Source organism: Crotalus tigris, unplaced genomic scaffold (assembly GCF_016545835.1).
Source record: "Crotalus tigris isolate CLP2741 ecotype Arizona unplaced genomic scaffold, ASM1654583v1 scf7180000017741.1442986301:2390832, whole genome shotgun sequence".
NCBI classification, from domain to species: Eukaryota; Metazoa; Chordata; class Lepidosauria; order Squamata; family Viperidae; genus Crotalus; species Crotalus tigris.
This window is the reverse complement of record NW_024096608.1, coordinates 2,110,414-2,132,469: the sequence shown is the minus strand read 5'-3', so window position 1 is coordinate 2,132,469 and position 22,056 is coordinate 2,110,414. Positions and strand designations below refer to the sequence as shown.

At 40.7% G+C, this 22,056-nt stretch overlaps 1 protein-coding gene across 5 annotated transcripts in view; it reads right to left on the bottom strand.

The window, feature by feature from the left end:
• The window catches only part of THSD4 (thrombospondin type 1 domain containing 4), a 133,985-nt gene that overhangs the window by 55,921 nt on the left and 56,008 nt on the right, over positions 1–22,056 (bottom strand). The window contains exon 1 of one of the 5 annotated variants that reach the window (XM_039340170.1): positions 152–469. The exons of the other annotated variants lie outside the window; for them this stretch is intronic. Within the exon in view, the coding sequence (XP_039196104.1) occupies positions 152–226 (75 nt within the window). The 5' untranslated portion in view covers positions 227–469. Of the gene's footprint in view, positions 1–151; positions 470–22,056 lie in introns of those variants that run through there. 5 annotated transcript variants of the gene reach the window in all.

Genomic DNA, 22,056 nt, shown 5'->3' with positions numbered 1-22,056 from the left:
CCGTAGCGTCCTTGAGCTCAGCCAGCGCTCCACGGGGGTGTCTCCGTGCGTGTCTTCCTGCGCGGACAGGTGCGCCTTTCCCACAGGTGAAAAGGTAAGGCGGGGGCGTCAGGCTGAGGAAGGCAAGAGACTTTTGACCCGTCCGGCTTACCTTGTCTTTGGGGGTCGCTGACGTCGCGGCTTGGAAGCAGAGCATCCCCAAGAGCAGGTAGCTGGTAGGCATCATCGCCCCACACTTTTAACTCCCTTCAAAGCCAAATCTGTTTCCTTTTCGGGGCTCCCCCCCCTCCCCTGGGAAGGTGACGCGCTAGCAGACGTGGTGGGGGTCTCCAAAGTCTCCAAACTCTACATTTCTGGATCTCCTGGGGGCGAGTTCCTCCACACCAGCCCTGTTTCTCCCGGGCGCGCCCCCTCTTGCTAACGGCGCGGGGCTTCCGCGCTCAGCAGCTCCGCTCCGAAGACAAGCAGTCAATTGATCTTTTCGTGGACTAACGTCTTCCGATTCGGGGGGCGGGGGTTTCACGGCAGCCCCGCGGGGGAGGGGGGGAGGAGTTGTATGTGTGTGCGTGTGTGTCATTAGTGTGAAGCAAAGGAGGGGAGGGAGAAGAAGTACATGGGCAATGACAAATCCCCCCATCTGTTCCAATTTATGAATGTTTTTTCTTTTTTAGAAACTATGGCAAAGAATTTCCCACCCCCTCCTTCTTCTTCTACTAGGAACGGTGCCAGGGTGTTATTTGCTAACTGCGGGCAGGCATGGCTGGGTCTGAAAGCGCCTGGGGGCACCTTCGGGGCATGTATTGAAACGAAATACACATATATACACATATATACAGCTACGATCACACACTGCTCCTAGAAGCGCGAAGCTGAAAGCACCAGCCTGAAGATGAGGAATGGGATGGGACTTCGTCGAAACGTCGCCAAGACACTTCCAATTTTACGCGGGAGAAAACCCGAATAACTAAAGACCTACATACAAACATCCGTGAAAACCTCAGAAAACACACACACACACACACACACACACACACACACACACACACACACACACACTAGCCAAATTTGTACAGCCACCCATCTCACCAAAAGGGACTCAGGGCAGAGCACAATAATTGGATGAAAACTAAAAATGTGAAAAACGACTGTTTTTTTTTAAAGATAAAAAAAATCTACATGAAGAAATAAATGGTATATTTTTAAAAAGAATGTATAAACCTCTAGACCAGTGGTTCTCAACCTGTGGGTCGGGACCCCATTTGGGGTCGAACGACCATTTCATGGGGGTCGCCAAACAACGCAGTGTGCCATTTTTTTTCCCCTTTTCCTTAGCTGTGCTACTCCCTTTTATTCTATTGGCTTTTGAAAGCCAAAAGAATAGACTCTCTTGAATAGAGTCTAATTCTATTGGCTTTCAAAAGCCAATAGGAATTGTCCAGGCTGTCTCTGCCCTGCTGAGCCCGCCAAAAGTCCCATTCTGCAAACGGTGCTGCACCAGTTGAGTAGTCCTCGATTTACGACCGGTTGGGGGTCGCGGCATTAAAAAGGTTGAGAACCACTGTTCTAGACCAGGAGTAGGCAACCTTGGCTCTTTTATGACTCGTGGACTTAAATTCCCAGAATTCCTGAGCCAGCTTGGCTGGCTCAGGAATTCTGGGAGTTGAAGTCCACGAGTCATAAAAGAGCCAAGGTTGCCTCTAGACCAAGAGAGGATAACAGTGGCCAGCTCAGAGTCTGGAATCTCTCTAGAAAAGAACAAACTCGTCTTGATTGAAAATTGGTCCACAATCATCCAAACTTTATAAAAGGCCTGAAAACTTCATTCTATGCAGGAAATTTCTTTCTTGCAAGACACTTTCCTGACTATTCGGCTTGGATGTTGTAATTTCCTGGGGCGGTTGTCAAATTTGGCCCACTTGCTACCCATCTCACCAGTGGACTTTCCTGGAAGTAAGAAGGGTAAAACAGGAGTAAAAATGGATGGAAACTGACTTGAACCTTGCTTGTTTTGAAAAAGCAATTGATACAGCAAGTAATTTGGCTTTGTCTGCTCCAGTCCTTGTCCGTAGCTTGAAGGTCCAAATGTACTCCTTTGATAACCAACATCAGCCCTATAAGGTAGTCCAGAGCAAGAAATAGATGCTACATAAGCTTATAAATACTTTATCTGCTCTCTGCTTTTGTGAGGACCTTCCCTCTCTCCTATCAATATCCTACAACACAGGAGTTGATATTTCTTTTTTTTATATTTTTTTTTATTATTTTTCACCATACACCATACACCCAAACAAACTTAAAATACATAAACATAAATCTTTCCTTTTAACAGAACAGTACTATACATTTTAAGTATTTCTTTACATCTAATGTTTTACCTTCTCCCCCTTTTCTAACTCTATACCATTATTTTAAAAAAATCAATCCAAATTGCTTTCTTATCCCTCTGATGAAAAATTATCTCCACATTATTGGAATAAATTCTCTTACTTTGGACTCAGATTACATTCCATTGAGTAGAATGAAATCAATAATTATATTTTAAAAATGAGATTGTAAGATGAGCCAAAAATTATGGCTACCCACACCCTCTCTCCAATTACATAATTTGATTTAGACAATTTTGTTCCTCCCTATAAATTTCCATAGTGCTGGCATATAAATTCAGATCGAATCGAATATCTTTTATTATGGTGTTTAACCAGTTTTTATAATAGGGAAAGAGAAATAGTTTGATACTGCAATTCATGATCAGGGGGAAAAAACAATAATAAGACAACAAAACAACTTATCTAATTAAAAAGTTTTGAGTAGTTGTATGACTTGATGTGGATATTTTGCCAACTGGTATGCGAGTGTAGAATTGGCATCCCTTATAAAATAAAAAACATAAAATTTATCAAGGTCCCTTCCAACTTTACTACTACTATTATTATTATTATAACCCTCAAATTTAGAGATGGTCAGGGAGATTGAAGCATATATAAATATAAATGTAATCCACTGTATGAAGTCGTGTCCTAAGTTAACTAGGAGAAAAAATGAAAAATGAAAAAAAAAGTAGGTATCAGACAATGCCTTTCTCACATCTAAATCGGTTTAGAAAATTGGCAATCCCAGATGGCATTAGGGTCGATATAGGTAGTCCTCAATTTACAACAGTTCATTTAGTGACTGTTTGAAGTTACAACAGGACTGAAAAATTTGACTTATGACCGTAACAATATCCCAACAGTCATGTGATCAAAATTCGGAGACTTGGCAACTGGCTCACATTTATGACGGTAGCAACGTCCTGGGGTCACTGTGGTCCCCTTTTGTGACCTTCTGACAAGCAAAGTCAACAGATTCACTTAACAACCGTATTACTAAGTTAACCACTGCAGCAACTCACTTAATAACTTTGGCAAGAAAAGTCATAAAATGGAGCAAAATGGCTTTTTTTAAAAACAAAAAAATATTTTAATACACTGGAAAAAATCCTGACTTGCACCATTTCAGATCCATATAACAAAGAATTCATCACTGCTGCCGAATTTCCATGTGAATCATTGTCTGAGGCAAAAGTACCCTGAGTGGACACCATATGGAATTTTCCACTGCAAGCCCATCACGTTCCACTTTACTGTACTTTGGGAAATCCAAAGTTAGCCAACACTCACGCTTTTTGAAAGAAGATTCATACATGGAGATGCTTTCTTGGATCCAAGAGCCCAGTAGAGATTTAAGATCTCTTCCGTTCAAGACGAATTCCTGAACATTTCCCACGAGGTGGGGGGGGGAACCCTCACAAATCCTAAGAACGCCCTTTTCATTCTTCCAGGTGATTTGTTTTTTCTCCCACCTTTCTGCTCCATGGATTGTTGTAATCCTTCCAATTTGCAAACTTACAACTTCTGACTATTGCCATTGACTGGAAGTAATTATGCCTCTATCTCTACCACTCAACAGCACGAGGGCATTTGGGAGTGGACAGCTGTTTTGATCCAGCTTATTTATTTATGTTAGATGGTTTATTCTTTCCATGTGTCTCCAGCTTAGATGAAATCCCCATCTAAACTCATTATGGAGGCTAAGATCTCCGGTCCATTTGGAGATGAATCGTCTGGAGGGAACATTTGGTCTGAAGATGGGGGGCTGTTTGAAGTTGCACATCCTAGAGGGGACCCCAAAGTCAGAGACAGATGTGCAGACACTGCCACTATTGTATGGCCAACCATTTTAAGCAAGGCAGTTCCAGTGGTGAGGAGGACACAGCTCAGCCAATATAGAAATATTGCTATGTATCAGTCTTTTCTAATTGAGGGCATTCCCAATGGATTGGCACCAAATTTCTATAATTGCTAGGTAGAGTATCCAGTCCAATGTTTTTCAACCTAGGCAACTTTTAAATGTTTGGACTTCAATTCCCAGAATTTCCCAGCCAGCATGCTTTAAAGTGCATGGAGTTCAGGTCCCAGACTTCCCCAGCCAGCATGTTTCAATTCCCAGAATTCCCCAGCCAGCATGCTTTAAGGTGCGTGGAATCAACCCCCAGAATTCCACAACGAGCATGCTTCCAGTTTACAATGTATAGCCATTAAAGCCAGAGGTGGTGTTGGGGCCCACAAAAAGTTAAATCAGGGACCCATCTCTATATTCCTTACACTCATTTATATTTTATTTCCTCTGCTAATTTTCTGAACAGCCTCAATCTTAGATAGAATGTAAGCAAAACAAAGAGGAGGCCAATGCACATAACAGAGATCAAATAAATCCATAATTTCATTGCCTATTAAAATTAAGAATTATGCATACTTTCACATCTGCTGTTGGCAACATCCCCCTGGACTGCATCAGAATTCCAGTGTGACCTACTCAAAAGGTATTTCTTTCTAGTTCACAAATAAGGACAACCAGCCCTATTTAGACTATTGCAGCAAAAATCAGCAAGCCAGGGAGAGCACCTACAAGGTTGCCATCTAGAATTATTTCTCTATATGTATCCATTCCGTTTTGCATCCATAATGCAAAATAGCTGCCATCTATTTTGATGAATATGCCACAAAGAATAATATTTAATTTCTAGTTTAGTTTATTATCCATTTATGTGAGAAATGCTGGTCTTCTGAAATCTCATTATAGCAGGAATACAGAACTGCAAATAACAGCCAAGTGAAGCATTAGGCTGAATTTCTGCGGATTGATTGAAATCAAGATTATACTTTACACAGCTGGTGCTCCCCATATAGTGCAAGGACCCCGAAGAAAACAAATATTGGTTTTATATTACCGATATATTAAGGCACCACCTACAGGACTTTTGCTATTTATTCATCAAATCCAGGAATTAGCTCAGGTTTATTCCAAAATCTAGCATTTTCTGCCCTTTGCTGAGTTAAATCCAAATGAAGCTAAGGTATGGGTATTGAAATCTAAACTTTGAACTCAGGGGAATGTAAGTGGTTAAAATCATGGCTGAAAATGTAACAAAATGAATGGGTTTTCACATCAGGGGTTCTTTGGTGAATTAAGAAGCAGCAAATTTCAAAAGTAAGTCTCTCTGGCTGAGAAATGAGGACGTATAGTAGGTTGGGGGGATATTTTGGGGTGACACAGAAACATGATTTTCATTCCTTATTTTGTTCTTTTCATAGACTCCTAGCGCTGGAAAGGACCGTGAAGGTCTTCTAGTTCAAGCCCCCACCTACCCAAAGCAGGAGTCCTTATACCATCAAGGACAAATGGATGTCCAGTCTTTTTTTTTTTTTTGAAGACCATCAGCAATGAGTTCAAGAGGCAAATTATCAATGTTTAACCATTCTCCCTGTCAGAAAATTCCTCCTTAGTTCCAGACTGGGTCTCCTCTGATCAATTTCCTCCCATTTGCTTCTTCTCCTGGCTTCAGGTGCTTTGGAGAAGAAATTGATCATTTAGTCTGCTTCTTTTCTTCCTTTTTTACATATAGTTTTATTAACATTTTGTGTTTTATTCTGCATTTTGATATCGCCTATTAATGAACAATGGAATTCTAATCCAGTTAGAATATTCCTAGAGAATATTTTCCTGACTTGAGGTTTCATCTTTAGCCAGCTGAATCTCTTACAGGTTGGATATTTCCCTTCCTGAAATCTTACTTCTTATAATCCTGAACTCAAATTTGAGCTTCTGAATACTTCATAAAAAAAGGGGGGGGGAGACCAAGCACAGCCAAAAGTACAGACGTGCTCCCCGCCACCCATACTGAAATGCACATTGACATAGGGTTAAAGCAGGTCCAAAACTAGAAGCGTATGAATTGTAAGCTATCTTATGACATGTACTTAATAACCTAACCACAATTAAGTTGTGTCAAGTATGGGCACCATGAATCATGACAGACACAACCAGGAAATCAAGAGAGAACAGCACAGGCTCTGCACAACTGCTGCAAATTAAAGTCATGACTCAGATGCCAGAACAAATGTTCAAAATGACCCTTGTTTTAATTAACAAAGGAAACATTGCTGGAATAATGAATCCAAAGACTATTTAAAAAAGAAAACAGGCTGAGATTCAGAACAGTTTCTCCAAGAAATTAAGGCTGGGACATCGTTATGGGGTGGGCATTTCACCTCCTTCCTTTTAAATAATGGCTCGGTGAAAATGCAAACTTAGAGGTTTGACTCAACGGATCTTTTTGTTTTTGGTTTTTAGGATTGATTTATAAAAAAAAAAAAAGCACAACACTTGGGAAATAATATACCAGAATTGATCAATAGCAGGTTTTCTCTTTTCTTATTTTTGCAAAGGATTAAGGACCAACCCACCAGTTTTTAACTGTTTCCATTGTCCAGGAAGGCAAATATCATTTTTCAACCATGAGAATGAAAATCAAGCTAACGTAACAGGTAAATTTTGCCAACAAACATATGGATCTGACCCATTCTGATCTCAGTTCCTCTTGTGAGAAGCAGAAGTCTAGCAAAAGGAAGAGAAAAACCATTAAATTCACCTAACTTTCACACAACACAATTCCTTTGCTGAGAATTTTCTATATTATTTATGCCTGTATCCAAGGTAACCCTTACCATGTTATACACAGCACTTGAATTTACAGTTTTGGAAGTCTACAAAAGCTAACATGTTCTTCAAATTGGGCTTTCCCCCAATTTTTTCCCCATCCCCCATGTGACTATCCCCACCAATTGCTTTTAATGGAACCTAAAGGTGCAGGTTGACAAGGCTAAACAGGATTCAGAACAATCTCCACCAAGTTAAATTTATCACCAGACAGAATTCCTCAAGGAAGTTTTCCCACATTGCCGCAAGGTAACAAAAACGTGTGTGTTTCTCACAACACCCAAGTTGCTAAAAGAAAAATGATTTTCTCAGAGGCTCATGTAGAAAAAGTTTGGAATCAAGACAAGCCAGAACAACAAAGAGATTAACATCTGGATGAAGGTTTAGTCTTGGGCAATTCTGCTCAGCTTTTAAGACTTTTAGTGAAGACCTCTCTTTCTGCAAGAAATTCTTGACTTCAACATTTCAAGAAGAAACTGAATAATTTAAGGATGGCTTGGCCATTTTTCAGTGATGGAAACCCAAAGGCGATATACTTTTTCCATACTTTCTTTTATCTTGCTTTCGGATCTAGTTTGATGCAGATTTTAATCAACAGTAAATTATCTGCCTGACCTAGCACATTCTATCTTAAGAAGCAAGATCCCACGTCTGTTTTTCAGCAGAAATTACAGGTGACACCAGCTTTTCTGAATGTGTTCCTTCTTTTTTTCCTCTTTTCTGCAAAGGATGGGTGTTCCTATTACCAGGAAAATTTAAAGGGATAATCTTAACAGGACTTCAAAGATCTGGTATTCAAGAGTTCTGATATTCCATTTCTTGTTTACTTGCAAACTGCAATTCTTGTTAGCAAGAAATCAGGCAGGCTGATTCCTTCTGGGATACAGAATGACAACGAAAGGTTTTATTTTGTCTGGGATTTTTTTTTTTTTAATTAAACGCCACCTTTGGGTTTTCTGCATCCTCACTGTCTTTTGGAAGTGGGAAAAAAATCTAGACATATCCTTATAAATGAAAAAGAGATATCTGTCTCTTCCCACAAAGGGCTGACTTTCAGGACCTAGGACAGAGTCTGGAGACCAGCTGACTTGGAAGACTTCATCTCTTATCTGGGGGGTGGGGGGCTGTCAGTGTCTAGCACACCCTTCTCCAATCAGCTGTCATCCAAGTTCATTGAGGTTGGCCTTTCCAACATTTGAGGATCGTTCTCGCACTGAAGCTCCACCCCACTTAGATTTCATTGCTGGGGCCTCCTACATTTCTTAACCCAGTTATGGGCTGTCTCTTTCCTCTTGAGGGCAATCAATCAGGCTAAGCAACTCTGCATGAATTATATTTTTCCCAGGATGGGGATTTTCTTTATGTAACCATTCGACCTCACGCAGCTCTGCATATTGTTGTTGTTCTGCATAGTTTGGAGAGCCCGTCATGATCTTTTAACAATTCAACGCACAAAAAAGATACAGACACATTTTGTAGTTGCTACAAAATAGGCAGATATAGTGGGGTATTTTCAAATTCTACTGCTATCTAGGGGATTCTGGGGAGATTATTTTGGCCTGTGATTGTCTGAAATACAACAGTTTCACACTGACGCAGAAGCCACACAAACATGGGATTCACAGTAGGGATCTTCAGAATCAGACAAAGCCGTGCAGGTTTCCTTTACAATCTGAAGATAAACCAAATGATTAAAATGTGATATTTCTAGAGGTAAGAAAGATAGCAATGTACGGGGACAGATTGCAAAGGAGGATTGAAAGAGACTTCGCTTATCAACCTATTCCAAATTTTGGGCTGGTTTTACCTTGTTTTATACCACAAACTCTACAGGGAACAATAGTACAACAGCTTGTATTTATGGCAAGGAAACTATTAGAAATTTTGGGCATGTTTTTTGGGGAGATGCCAATTGTTTTAAATCCATATATTTTCTGCTTCAAGAAATTATATTTCAGAATATTCATGCAGGATACATAAAACAGGCTTCCCTAAAAAGCTGGCCCTCTAGGTGTACTGGAACTACGGTTCCCAGAATTCTCTTGGCCATGTTGGCTGTTGATTCCTAGATTTTCTACAAGGATTGGGGGAAATGGAATTAAAGCTCCATTGTTAACCAAGAAGACTTTTTTGTTTTGCCAGTTATGGCAATTTTTTTCTTTTCTACTTTATTTACTTATTCTTACAATATATATATTAGGCAGTGTCAATGATCAAATGATACAATCATTCAAAACCCTGACAAACACATGGACTCAAATTATAGATTCCACGGATAAGCTATTCCAGTGCTTGATAAATGTCTTCCAGATGTTTCAAATAAGACTTTTTCCCCACTGGGTTTTACTGTTCCTGTAAATGGCTAAAGCTAGTTTCATGCTTTCATTTTGCATTAAGTTCCCTTCTTCTTTTTTTTATTTTTTGACAGATGTTTGAAAGTGACTGACGAAGTTTACAAACAACAACAACATCATCATAAAAGTGAAGCTCACGGTATAAAAAGAGAACTTGATATTGGGCAAATTTGCAATGCCTACCATCCTCGCCATTTCCTGGGTTATATCTTACACTCTTTGGCAAATAGGTGAAATGAGACAAGATAAAATCAGGAAAGATTAACGAGCTATCTGTTAACTATCTCTGCTAATTTGGGGGAGATTTCTGATTGAAGCTTTGATCTTCTTCTTACAGGCAGGATTTGAATTTAAAAAATAAGAAATCTGACTATTACATAGCTAACTATAGGACTATGCCTTAACTCCCTAAGTAGCAATAAAGTAAAAATAAAGTTTGACTGAGGATTAGAACATGTTGGGTTCTTAAAGGGGTCTCAGTTGTGGCTAGTTTTTCAATTGTTTACCCTCAGCTTTTGTTCAGTAAATCCACCAAATGGCTGCCATGAGGGATGAACGTTTATATCCATTTACAAAATATCAATAGCACCTATACTAATTCTAATTATTAGCCCATAGGATTGAGCACCAAAGTCAATGCTCAGAATACAAAGGTCAAGCATGGGTCAAGTTAACTGATATTAATACCTGGAAATATTTATAACAGCTTTAGGCTGAGTGTAGGAGAGACTGGGTGTGTATTTACATTTGTGCGAGAAAAGGGTAAAAAGACTAAAGAAAATTCCTTCGATGATTCCACGGACTGAAAAACCAGAAAGACAGAAAAATACGTCTCCCTGCTAGAGCAGTGAAAGCTGATTAGATTACCCCTAATTAAAATGCTACATTTTGATTAGCTCCCTGCCAATTCAGGCTTCCAATAACGTTCGAGAGTAAACGAGTCCCATTAAAAATATTTTTGAATATTTTAGATTTTTGGGCTCCAGCTGTGCTTACAGGGGGGAAGGAATAACACCTGATGTGGGGTTTAAATCCATTTATCATGTTATTTCCGATGATGGCTGCTTTCTCCCCAGTCCCGCCACATCCCCCTTTGACATTTTAATTAAACCACAGCCACTGCCATAAAACGATATTGCTCTGAGCCAAACTCCAGCCAAGAACCCATATTTCATGAGCAGGAATCAGCACAGTGCAGAAACATATGCTTTGGAAAGCGAACTGAACAGAAATATTGTAAGGGAAGGCAGGCAGAAATTAAAAATCCGAAAACCAGACGATTAGAGCAATTAAGGAAAGGCCTTGGTGGCGTTTAAATGCGGCAGATTCAATGTGTGCCTGATTCACGACTCCCGAGCATTTCAACAGATTGTTTATTAATTAGAAAAGATTTGATTAACGGGGCCAGATAACATGTGCTCTGGACGGCCCCAAAGGCGCTTTTTTCAAAAGGCAACTGGACTTTCTTGGTTTTTATTCTTTGAAAATGTTTCGCTTCTCATCCAAGATGAGAGAAGAACTAAAGAAGCTAAAGAAGCTAAAGAAGATGAGAAGGGAAACATTTTCAAAGAAAAAAAAAAACAAAAAAATCCAGTTGCCTTTTGGAAAAGCACTTTTGGATAGACATGTGCTCTGGACAAAACTGGACATTGAGTCACTCTATGTAACAGATGGGCAATCTCTAAATATCATAAATAAATACATCCAAACATACCAGACTATATTTCAATGCATCATTATGTCATTTGTCTCCAAAATGTTATTGCTCATTGCTGAAGAGACCATCTCTGGTGTAGTGGTTAAAGGCTCCTAGCTAGAAACAAGGAGACCTTGGGTTTTAGTCCTGCTTTTAAGGCACGGCCACCTAGGTGACCTTGAGCCAGTCCCTCTCTCTTTTATATATATATTATTTTTAAACCAACAAAACAAAACATAACACACATACATACACCGTATATACTCCTCCCTTTTTTTAAAACAGCGATTACGTAATGGTAATCTTCTATTATTTACATTTCTCCCCCTTATTCTTCTTTAGAATATTTGTTCTTATTGCCCCGTTGTTTCTTATTTACATTTTTCTTCCTTCATACTCTACTTCTTACTAAGAATAATTCATATTATTATTATTATACATTATTATACACATATTTTCACTTTTGAGCCAGTCTCTCTCTCTCTCAGCTCTAGGAAGAAGAAGAACAAGTTCCCCTACTTGGAAAAAAAATCTTGGCAAGAAATCTGCAGAGACTACAGGTAACTCCCCAGAGTCGTCACCCCAAAACCAGAAAGATAAGAAGGATTTGTGGAAACTGAGAATGAAACAGAAAGAATTGTGTTGACCTGAAAGAATCACAACACTGTGTTCCTAACTGGTTGGGCACAGTCTAATGTAATTCAGGTTGGTCTATATAAGCCAAGTTGCATTTCAGGGAACAGTTACTAGTCTTTTATGGGCCAGCTTAACTTTTTTTGAAAAAAAATGTGATTTATTGTCGAAGCTGAGGACTCCAGCTTAGTATAAAATAAAATATAGGAAAAGGAAAGAAGGGGGAGAAACTTCATTCCAACAGTTTTCTTAAGGGTGGAAACGTAAAATGGTGCTGTGTCTTTATCCCAAGGAAAAACACTACCTGATTTTTACTATAATTAAAGCCTTAAATTGAAAAAGAAAACATATATAACAACTGAGGTCATTCTACTGGGGGGAAAAAAGAGATGATTTCCAAGTGAAGGAGGCACGTTTGGGTTACACCCTCTGCTCCTTGAGAGACCACCCAAGGAAACCACGAGGGGGAAAAAAACGTCCTTCCATTTTATCTTCAAAGAAATTCCTTGGATAAATAAATAGTGTGAAAAGGGAGGGACGTGCAGGGTTTTTTTCCCCCTCCTTATCTTACAGAATGTATTTATTTGGATCAAAAAGTGAATATTTCGAGATGAGCTAAGAAAACACAATTCCTAGATCATAATAGCACACACTCCCCTATCAGGTGGGAATTAAGATTAAAAACACCAAACAATTTCCCCAAAGCTCAGAAACTCATTTATTCAGATGACCTTTGTTGCAAAACCAGTGTTCTTGCCATAAAGGTTACAAAAACAAGCCAAATTCCACTTGGGATAGGTCTATTCTAAGTCCGTTCTCTGAAACTTTCATGTGAAAATTAGATGGTTTTAAAAACTTAAAGATTGTTTTAAAAACAGGGGTGCCCAACCTTGACAACTTTAAGACGTGTGGACTGCCATTCCCAGCTGAACTGGCTGGGGAAATCTGGGAGTGGAACTTGTCAAAGTTGGGTTCCATATTTCCAAAATACAGAACAAGTGAATGTAATAAACAGTTTCCTTTAATATTAAGCCACCCCAGTGCAGTTTCTCCAATATTACACACTTTTTCATAGCATTTTAATGCTTGTTCATTCATGTGTGGGTTTTCTTATTCATGTGTTGAGCTACTAGGTTTATTACCAAATTTAGAAAGGCGGACAACCCCAAGGATTAATTAATAGATTAATTTAGGAATTACAAATTAGCTAGATTCACTTGAAATGAAGAGCAGATCTTTAGTTGTCCTTCTAATCTTTTCTCAGTACAGCAAGATAGACAATTCTCCTGTTCATCATGCACACACCTACATTTGAAATGGTATAGGGTTTCCTGCCTGAGCAGGGGGTTGGACTAGAAGATCTCCAAGGTCCCTTCCAACTTTATTATTATTATTATGGATCATCGCACAGTCAGCCAGATGTTCAGACTGGATTTGGCATTTTGTCTACCTATTGAGTCCTTACCCAGGACCTGGGATAGGCAGATGTGGATGTTTGATGGTATTACAGATATCGTCGCAGGATGGAAGCAGTTCCTAATAAGGCCGCCTTTTGCAATTGACTAATAGCAAATTTGTCAATGCCAATGGTGTTCAAGTGGTGCTCCAGTTGTTTTGGGATTGCACCCAAGGCGCCTATCACTATTGGTACTACCCTTGCTTGCTTTTGCCACAGTCTTTCTATTTCTATTTGTAGGTCTTTGTATTTTGTTACCTTCTCCAGTTCTTTCTTGTCTATTCTACTGTCTCCAGGCCCTGATGATGATGATGATGATGATGATGATGATGATGATGATGATGATTTAACTTACAAGTCTTTAGAAGATTGCAGATACTTTCAATATCACTTCAATGTTGCTTCAAGAAGCAACGGATGGAAACTAATCAAGAGAACCAACCTAGAACTAAGGAGAAGTTTCCTGACAGTGATAAAAATTGATCAGTGGAACTGCTTGCCTCCAGAAGTTGTGGGCGCTCCATCACTGGAGGTTTTTAAGACAAGACTGGACAGCCATTTGCCTGGAATAGTATCGGATCTCCTGCCTGAGCAGGGGGTTAGACTAGAAGACCTCCAAGGTCCCTTCTGACTCTGTTATTCCATTCTAGATCTACTCCCAATGTTGAAACTGGGCATTGGTTCATTTTGAAACCATTCACTGCCCTTGATTACCTGTGCTAATGCAAGTGGACAGTTTTGGCTTTCTATCCCATATGACCATTTGTATTTGTGTCTCCAACTTTCTTTCTCATTGCTCTTCCGGAATGTCCTGCGGCTTAACTCAAGCTTCACAGCTTTCATAATTTTCCTAGCAAATACTTTTCAATGCAATGAGGCTTCGCAAATGCTCATTATCAGGAAAGATTAAACTCCTGGAGATTCCTTATTTCCGCCTCTTTGATGAAGGAAGCAGCACCTGACCTAAGTAGCTGATCTGATCCAGAAAGGTCCCAAAGCTGCTTGAAGAACAGTCTGGGAATAAGAATAAATGAACTCCAAAACTCTGGAGTACACTTGTACACTTTTTGGTGGCACTTTTGATGGTTAGGAATGCAAAAAAGAGGTTGAGACTCTGGAAAGAATGCAGAGAAGAGCAACAAAAATGATTAAGGGACCGGAAGCTAAAACACATGAAGAACGGTTGCAGGAACTGGGTATGTCTAGTCTAACAAAGAGGAGGATTAGGGATGGCATGATAACAGTATTCCAGTATTTGAGGGGCTGCCCCAAAGAAGAGGAGGGGGTCAACCTCTTCTCCAAAGTGCCTGAGGGCAGGACAAGAAGCAACGGATGGAAACTAACCAAGGAGAGAAGCAACCTAGAACTAAGGAGACATTTCTTGACAGTGAGACCAATTAATCGGTGAAATGGCTTGCCTTCACAAGTTTTGGGTGTCCCATCACTGGAGGTTTTTAAGAAAAGATTGGACAACATTTGACTGAGATGCTATAAAGCAGTGGTTCTCAACCTGTGGGTCGGGACCCCGTTTGGGGCCAAACAACCATTTCACAGGGGTCGCCAAACAACGCAGTCCGCCATTTTTTCCACCTTTTCCTTCGCTGTGCTACTCCCTTTTATTCTATTGGTTTTTGAAAGCCAATAGAATAGACTCTCTTGAATAGAGTCTAATTCTATTGGCTTTCAAAAGCCAACAGGAATTGTTCAGGCTGTCTCTGCCCTGCTGAGCCCGCCAAAAGTCCCATTCTGCAAATGGTGCTGCACCAGTTGAGTAGTCCTCGACTTACGATCGGTTGAGTAGTCCTCACTTACGACCGGTTGGGGGTTGCGGCATTAAAAAGATTGAGAACCACTGCTATAAAGCCTCCTGCCTTGAGCAGGGGGTTGGACTAGAAGACCTCTGAGGTCCTTCCAGTCCTATGATTCTATGTTCTATGGAATCATTTTCAGAGGCAGCCCTTTAAAATCTGAATGCTATTTCATTAGCAACTGTGGGATATCAGCAAATGAAGGTGCCATTTCCTGAAGGGGAGCTGTAATCTACAGTTAAATGTCTCAGCAACTGTGTTTTAAAAAAAACCTCCTTTTTCCCTACCCCTCTTTCTTCCTCTCCTTTTTCTTTTCTGTCTCCTTCTCCCGTCATGCTCCTGACTTAGAAAAGAAAGTTAAGGCATCTGTGTTGCACAAAATGCACTTTGCCATAGTTAAACAATTTGACTACTGAGCTGGCCTTGTGAGGAGAAACTGAAGGTTTATTCTTAACTACAAACACCCCTTTGAAGAGGGACAGCCTTAACGGTCTGCAAACATTCCTATTTTCAGTTTTCCTGAAGAGGTATAGTTTACACCAGAGCTGGATCCCAACCAATTCAATCCGATCTATGTAACTGTAGGAAAAAGCTGATTTTCTGCATAGAAAATATTGTTCAGAGGCAAGTAACGGTGCCCTTAGTAGACTGGAAAACTAGATAGTGATGAGGAAAGAAAGTTTGATATTGAATTGTAGAAACCCATTATAACAGGGAGTCCTCATTTAATAACTACAATTGGGATGGGCCACTTGGTCACTGAGGAGTGAAACTGCAGTTGTGCTTATGATCTGACTTCAGTTTTCCTTTCCTTTGCAGGGGTTGTCAATGTGAGAATTGGTAGCAAACTCTCTTTTCATCTCTGCTGTAACTGCAAAGAGTTGCTAAACGAGGCAGATGCTAAATGAGGAATACCTGGTAGCATTGGTTGCTGGGTTGTGAATCACCTCTGAGCCAGTTAGTTTTTATTAGTGACTACTCCCAACTGGTGAGGTGGTGCTCTAGACAATAAATTCTTGTTTACCAACTACAAAAATTGAGTTGGCATAATGCGCTAATAAACCACACTTTACCATGGCAATTTCCTTCGCCTGTCACACAATTTTTTTTTAAAATTTGATTAACAACTTTTGAAAATCTTAGAGGAATTCTGTCCAGGAAAGCAAAGAGTTCCAGGAGCAAAGTTGGCTGTTTTTGGCCCGTCAAAGAATTTCCTAAAATAAATTGTGAACATTGAACTCTTACCAATGGTTATATTCCCAAAATATACCTCTGTCTGCTCCCAAACCAAAAAAAAAACAACCAAAAAAACAGTGATTCAAATCAACCAAATCCAGGAAAACAGAATTAACAATGGACACTTTGTTCTCGGCCTAGTGAGAAGGTAGGGGAGAGTTTTTCAAGCGACAAAGGAAGACGCTTTCTACAGATACCACCTTTCCATGGTCCTCTCCTATCACTTCAAATCCTGAAGGAAAAAATGAGGGGGCAATTTTTTTTAAATTCCCCAGCCCCATTTCTGGCCTTGAAAGCCACAATTTGCATGGGAACGCTGGTCTCTGACTGGCTGTCAGAAATCCCGACTTCTTGGAAGTGTTTGAAGATATGATTTGTGGGACACACCACTTGAATGCCAACACGGGCACAACAATGAGCTGGGCAAAAGACGGCAAGGCAGACAGGGAGGCTGCAAAGCCCAGCTTGTTGTAGGAGATGGTGAGCCGATTGTCTGCCTTTCTAAGTGTGTGTGTGGGAAAACAAACATGGCTTAATTATTCTAAGATTAGCCTGGGCCTCCGATGAATTTGTTAGCAGCTGCTGCCCTTCCTTGAGACATCTCCACGGTGAAGGATGGGCCCTTTTTACCAATTACGGCATCAGACAGACGGGGCCGGGCCATTCAGTGGGCTTCGTCTCTGCTCCAGGCGGTCGAGGTCAAGGAGTTTTCACGTCTGCTCCCAATGAAAAGCCGGCCTTGGGGAAATCTGCGATGGGGCAGGAGCTCTTGGGAGTCTGGAATCCTACTTTGGAAACCAAAGGAGACTCCTTTTCTTTGCAGGCAGACTCTCTCATTCAAAGAGTTTGAACTGGGATTGTTCAGGTTGAGAAGTAACTAATTATCAGAATGCTTTTCATTAGCAGAAGGGGGTCATTTGAAGTTTCATTAGCCAGGATGAGTTGTAGCTAAGCGCCGTAGCAGGAGCAGGTTTCTTGTCTAGATGATGTGTGGGAACTTTGTGGCACTGTACATCCAGGCCGGGTGATCTTGGGTGGAACAAAATGTTTTGTCTGGATGGAGCAGGTGTCCTGTAGCCTCACTGTCCTGAGAAGAATGGACCTATTTTTAGAGACACAGCAAACACGGCACGCTTCAAGCTTGCTTTGTTTCCTTGACTTGATGAAGAGTTTGTGCTTTCTATGCACACAACACTAAGTTCATTCCCATATTGCCAGATGAACGGGGCAGTGAGCAGACAATAGCTTGACATTGACAAGAGTGGCTGTCAAACTCAACTGCCCATAGAAGAGAATATTTGTAGGTCAGAGGTCCTTGGTGCTCTCTGAGTTTGGTGGCTTTCTTGCAGACATTTCATGACCCAACGAGGTAACACCTTCAGTGCTGGGAGGGAGTGGGGTTTGTGGAAGGAAGAGGAGGAGGATCATGGGATCCTTGGTGCTCTCTGAGCTGGGTGGTTTTCTTGCAGATGTTTCATGAACCAATTCAGTAACTAGTTGTGATGATGATGTTACCTAGTTGGGTAATGTAACATCTGCAAGAAAACTACCAAGCTCAGAGAGCACCAAGGACTCCACTAACCCAACTACATGGGAGAGTTGATACAGGATTGATTGGTTGATTGATTGACTAGGTGTCTTCAAGTGGGTGCTGACTCCTTGTGACTACTCTGATAAGTTTTCTCTATGATGTTATCTCTCTAACCAGGTCCTTCAGGTTTTCCAGAGATACCCCATCACTCCTGCAATGGAATCCATCCATCTTGCTTCTGATTGTCCTCTTCTTTTCTTTCCTTCACCTGTTCCAGTATCAAAGCCTTCTCCAGAGACCTAAGTCTTCACATCCAAAGTAGGATAATTTGAGCCTGGTCATTGGTGTCTCAAGTGACAATTCTGGGTTGATGTGTTCAGTTGAGTTTCCTTCTGTGTATAGATGAATGTTGTAGCATTGCAACCCTGGGGAAATCCTTGAGAATAATCTAGCAGGGTTAAAACTATTGTGGTCTGATAGAATGGAGAGTTGCCTGGTTGCTTTCTTGTTTCATCTTTAGATGTTCTGATGCTCAAAAAAGAAAGTGAAAGAAATGAAGGTGGCTTCTTCTCCTTAAAGAGGCATTTGACCTTTCCATACCTCAGCCAGGAAAGAAGGTCTCTCTGGAAAGGCCTTTTTCTATTTTTTTTAATCCAACCGCTAGAACTTTAAAGCAATATTGTTTTAAAGGTGCAGTTCTTTGCATTAAAAAAAGGCTTGGTGAAGGAAAAGAAAACCACAATAAATAATTTGAAGAGTATTTAGATCTTCTCCTTACATCTCAGCCAGGAGGGAATCTCTCTTTGAGAAAGCTTAAAACATTTATTAGACCCAAGAGTGTTACCACAATATTATTATTATTTTAAAAGTTTTAAAGAGTTTATGAAGAAAGAAAGACAATTAAACGTTTGGAAGAAGTGTTTCTTTTTCTCTTTGACATCTCAGCTAGGATCGGAGGCCTCTTTGAAGGGCCTCTGTGATCTGCTTCAGGGAAAATGACACCACCTAGTGATGTGCTTTTCCCAGGGGCATTTTGGCTTAAAACATTGGCTCCTCTCAGACAATGAAGAGGGGGAGGGGGAAGGGGAGGAGGAGGAGGGAAGGAAGGAAGGAAGGAAGGAAGGAAGGAAGGAAGGAAGGAAGGAAGGAAGGAAGGAAGGAAGGAAGGAAGGAAGGAAGAAGGGAAGGAAGAGAAGGAGAGGAAGAAGGACAGGAGAGATGAGGAGGAGGAGGGGGGGAAATTTCAGTATCTTATGAAAAGACAAACCAAATCTTGAAGAAGCCAAACTGAAGGGCAACCATTGGGCGCTCCCGCCCTCACTCCGGCAGCTACAAAGTCAAAACCTTTGGAAAAAATACATATATTTCTTCTGGGCAGCTTCAATTACATATTTGAATTATTCTGTCTTTCCAAACAACCTTGTTCTTTCTGCTCAACGGCCAAGGAATACTTGTTGACCTTCTCATTTTCCTGACCCAATCCCTGTCTTAAAAAACATGTGCCAAATCCTTGTTTGTCTAGACTCTCTCCTATGTAAAACTCTAAATGCTTTACATCCATGCTGCGAGCGGGACATTATTTTAATGTTTGCACATGTTCTCCATTTCTCCTTTGGCACCGGAAGCCAAACACTGCATGCGTTGCCTACAAGCCAAACTTCACATAAGGTATCTATTCTCAAAATGGACAATCCAAGGAAATGGTCCCACAGCAACATGACGAAAATTAAATATTCCACCCAAGAGTTTTTGTTCCTCTATCCAAGATGGTTTCCCTTTCCTCCTAGCAGGTCCATATTGACAACCAGGACAGGACGAATTCAGTTTCCCTCCATTCCCACAACCAGAACCGAGAAACCCACACAGAAACCTGAAAAAAGTATCTTCTTTAGATGTATCCCACACCTCTGCCTCAGTCGAATTCCTTCTCTGCAGTCAGGTTGGAGCAGAGAAGCTGGGTTAATATTTGAAAGAGCCTTGATGTTTCCAACTTGGCTAACTCCATCCTAAAGAGATTTCCTACAGGTCTCACACAGATGCGATGGAAAGCTAGGCAGATCCGAAAGGGACATATGGTAGATCACAAAGTGTTGAGTCCTTTGGATGCTTCAACTGTAAATAATCAAGGCGTCCTTGAGAGGGGAGATGCTAATTAAAAATAAAAATGGTGTTATAGAGCAGAGGAAGTCAAAAGTTTTCTTCTGAAGGAAATGCAAGATATGTGGGGGAAACGTCTTGGTAGAACTTGAGGAGAATCAGTATACAGGGTGATGGAGGAAAATCAAGCTAGAAGGAGGTCTTTGCTTGGGATCTGGAAATTTATCAAAATGATGTCCCAGGCTAAATTAATCTTTCTCTTGGGAGCTTTTCCAGCCAACTCTTGTAAAAGGTGAATCATTTGTCCATCCATCTTGAAGTGAAGCCATTGGTCCATCCACCTTAAAACCATTGGTCCATCTACCTTCTTGAGGTGAAACTATTTGTCTCCAAGCTGACTGGAGAGTTCTGAGAGATTTAGGCATGTCTATTGCACATGTGCATTATTACAAATTTTAAGCAGGACAAGAAGCAGCAGATGGAAACTAATCAAGGAGAGAAGCAACCTAGAACTAAGGAGAAATTTCCTGACAGTGAGAACAATTAATCAGTGGAACAACCTGCCTCCAGAAGTTGTGGGTGCTCCAACACTGGAGGTTTTTAAGAAGAGACTGGAGACAAGAAAAATATATTTCAGTCTGGAGAAGATGGATTGATTATATTCAAAAGAAATATGAGACTGAAAAGTATTATCTTGCTTATGAGTAGATTTTAGATTATTATTAATAGTTTAATATGGTTGAATTTATATTATTTTTAGTGTTATGGTTTAATTATATTATTACTTTTGTTTTTAATTAGTTAACATTTGTTTTGAAAAGGAGTTAAAGTATGTTATAGATTGATTGATAGTATAGTCGGGTAATGTTAGTTAGATTATGATTGTTTATTTGTTACCCTGTAATCAGCTCTGGGAAGTGGGGGAGGGGGGAAGGGGTGGGAGGGGTTTGGGTTATATTGTATTAAATTTGTAAAACCCTTAATTAAAGAAGAAGAAGAAGAAGAGACTGGAGAGCCATTTGTGTGAAATGGTATAAGGAGGGAGTTGGAATAGAGGACGTCCAAGATCCCTTCCAACTCCATTCTTCTGTTCTTCTGGCTAGTTCACAGATCTTGGAGGTGGATTTTGCAGAACCTCTGATAGAAGCCGTAGGATGACCCTCAGCCTAGAGTTTGTCCACCTTCAAATCTGGCTGTTTCTTTTTTTCTTTTTCTACTCACAGCACGTCCCTTGCAATGAAGGACAGTGGGGAAAGAAAGCATCTCTCGTGGAGAATCTGGAATTCGCAGTAATTTATTTGCATGTTTTTAAGCTCAACTTAAGAGAACTGAACTGCGAGGAAATCTCCTCAGGCTACAAAAAGGGGGGATTTCCTTCTGGGATGGCCCAGAATTAAGGGAACCCTCGACATAGCCCCCACCCCACTCCCTTTGTCATTTTCAAACGTCTTTTTCATTTCGACTGCTCTGTTGTTCTCAGGGATTTGTTACCAGTTGTTTTTACAAAATCATCTTTTACGATGATTTCACCCGTGAGCCTTTTTTTTATGTTTTCCCCGATGTTTTATGGCACTCTGAGTTTTGCAGGCTACCCCGGTGGCTTTTTAGGAGGAAGGAGGACAGAAAATACTAGCCATAAATAAGAGGAGCTATTGGGACCCGCAACCTTTGTGGAACAAAAGACTTTTCCGATTTTCTGATTGCACAAAGGATTCGGGGCTTGAAACTAGCCTTGGAAAAAGTAAGAGAAAGTTTTCCCTCCAGGGATCTCACCTGTTCGAGTAGTATTTACGCAAAGCTGCAACGTAGACTAAACTAAGCAAGGGGGAAAAGGAGAGAACTGAAGCCTCCCCTCTAGGCCACAAAGAATAAAACGGGATTGTTTGGGGAAATCGTCGGTGTGGTCCTCTCTTCTTTGCCCATCTCTAGTTTCTATTATTCTAGAACCTTGCCAGCTTGCAGCTATCCTTCCCGTGGCTGGCACCGAAGAAGGAGAGGAAGATGGCCCGGCCAAATCTTTTCCATTCCAAGCCTAACCAAAACCAGAACTTCGGTTGGATCCCATCCTCGCCTTGCGTATGCTTCCAATTTATACCACACAGGAGTCTGTAAAACCCGCAGCCCAGCCAAATCGAAGGAAAAGACTGTCCAGCAGTGATTGTGACTGTCAGCTGGAAGATCTTGGGACAACAGCCTTCCCTTCCAGC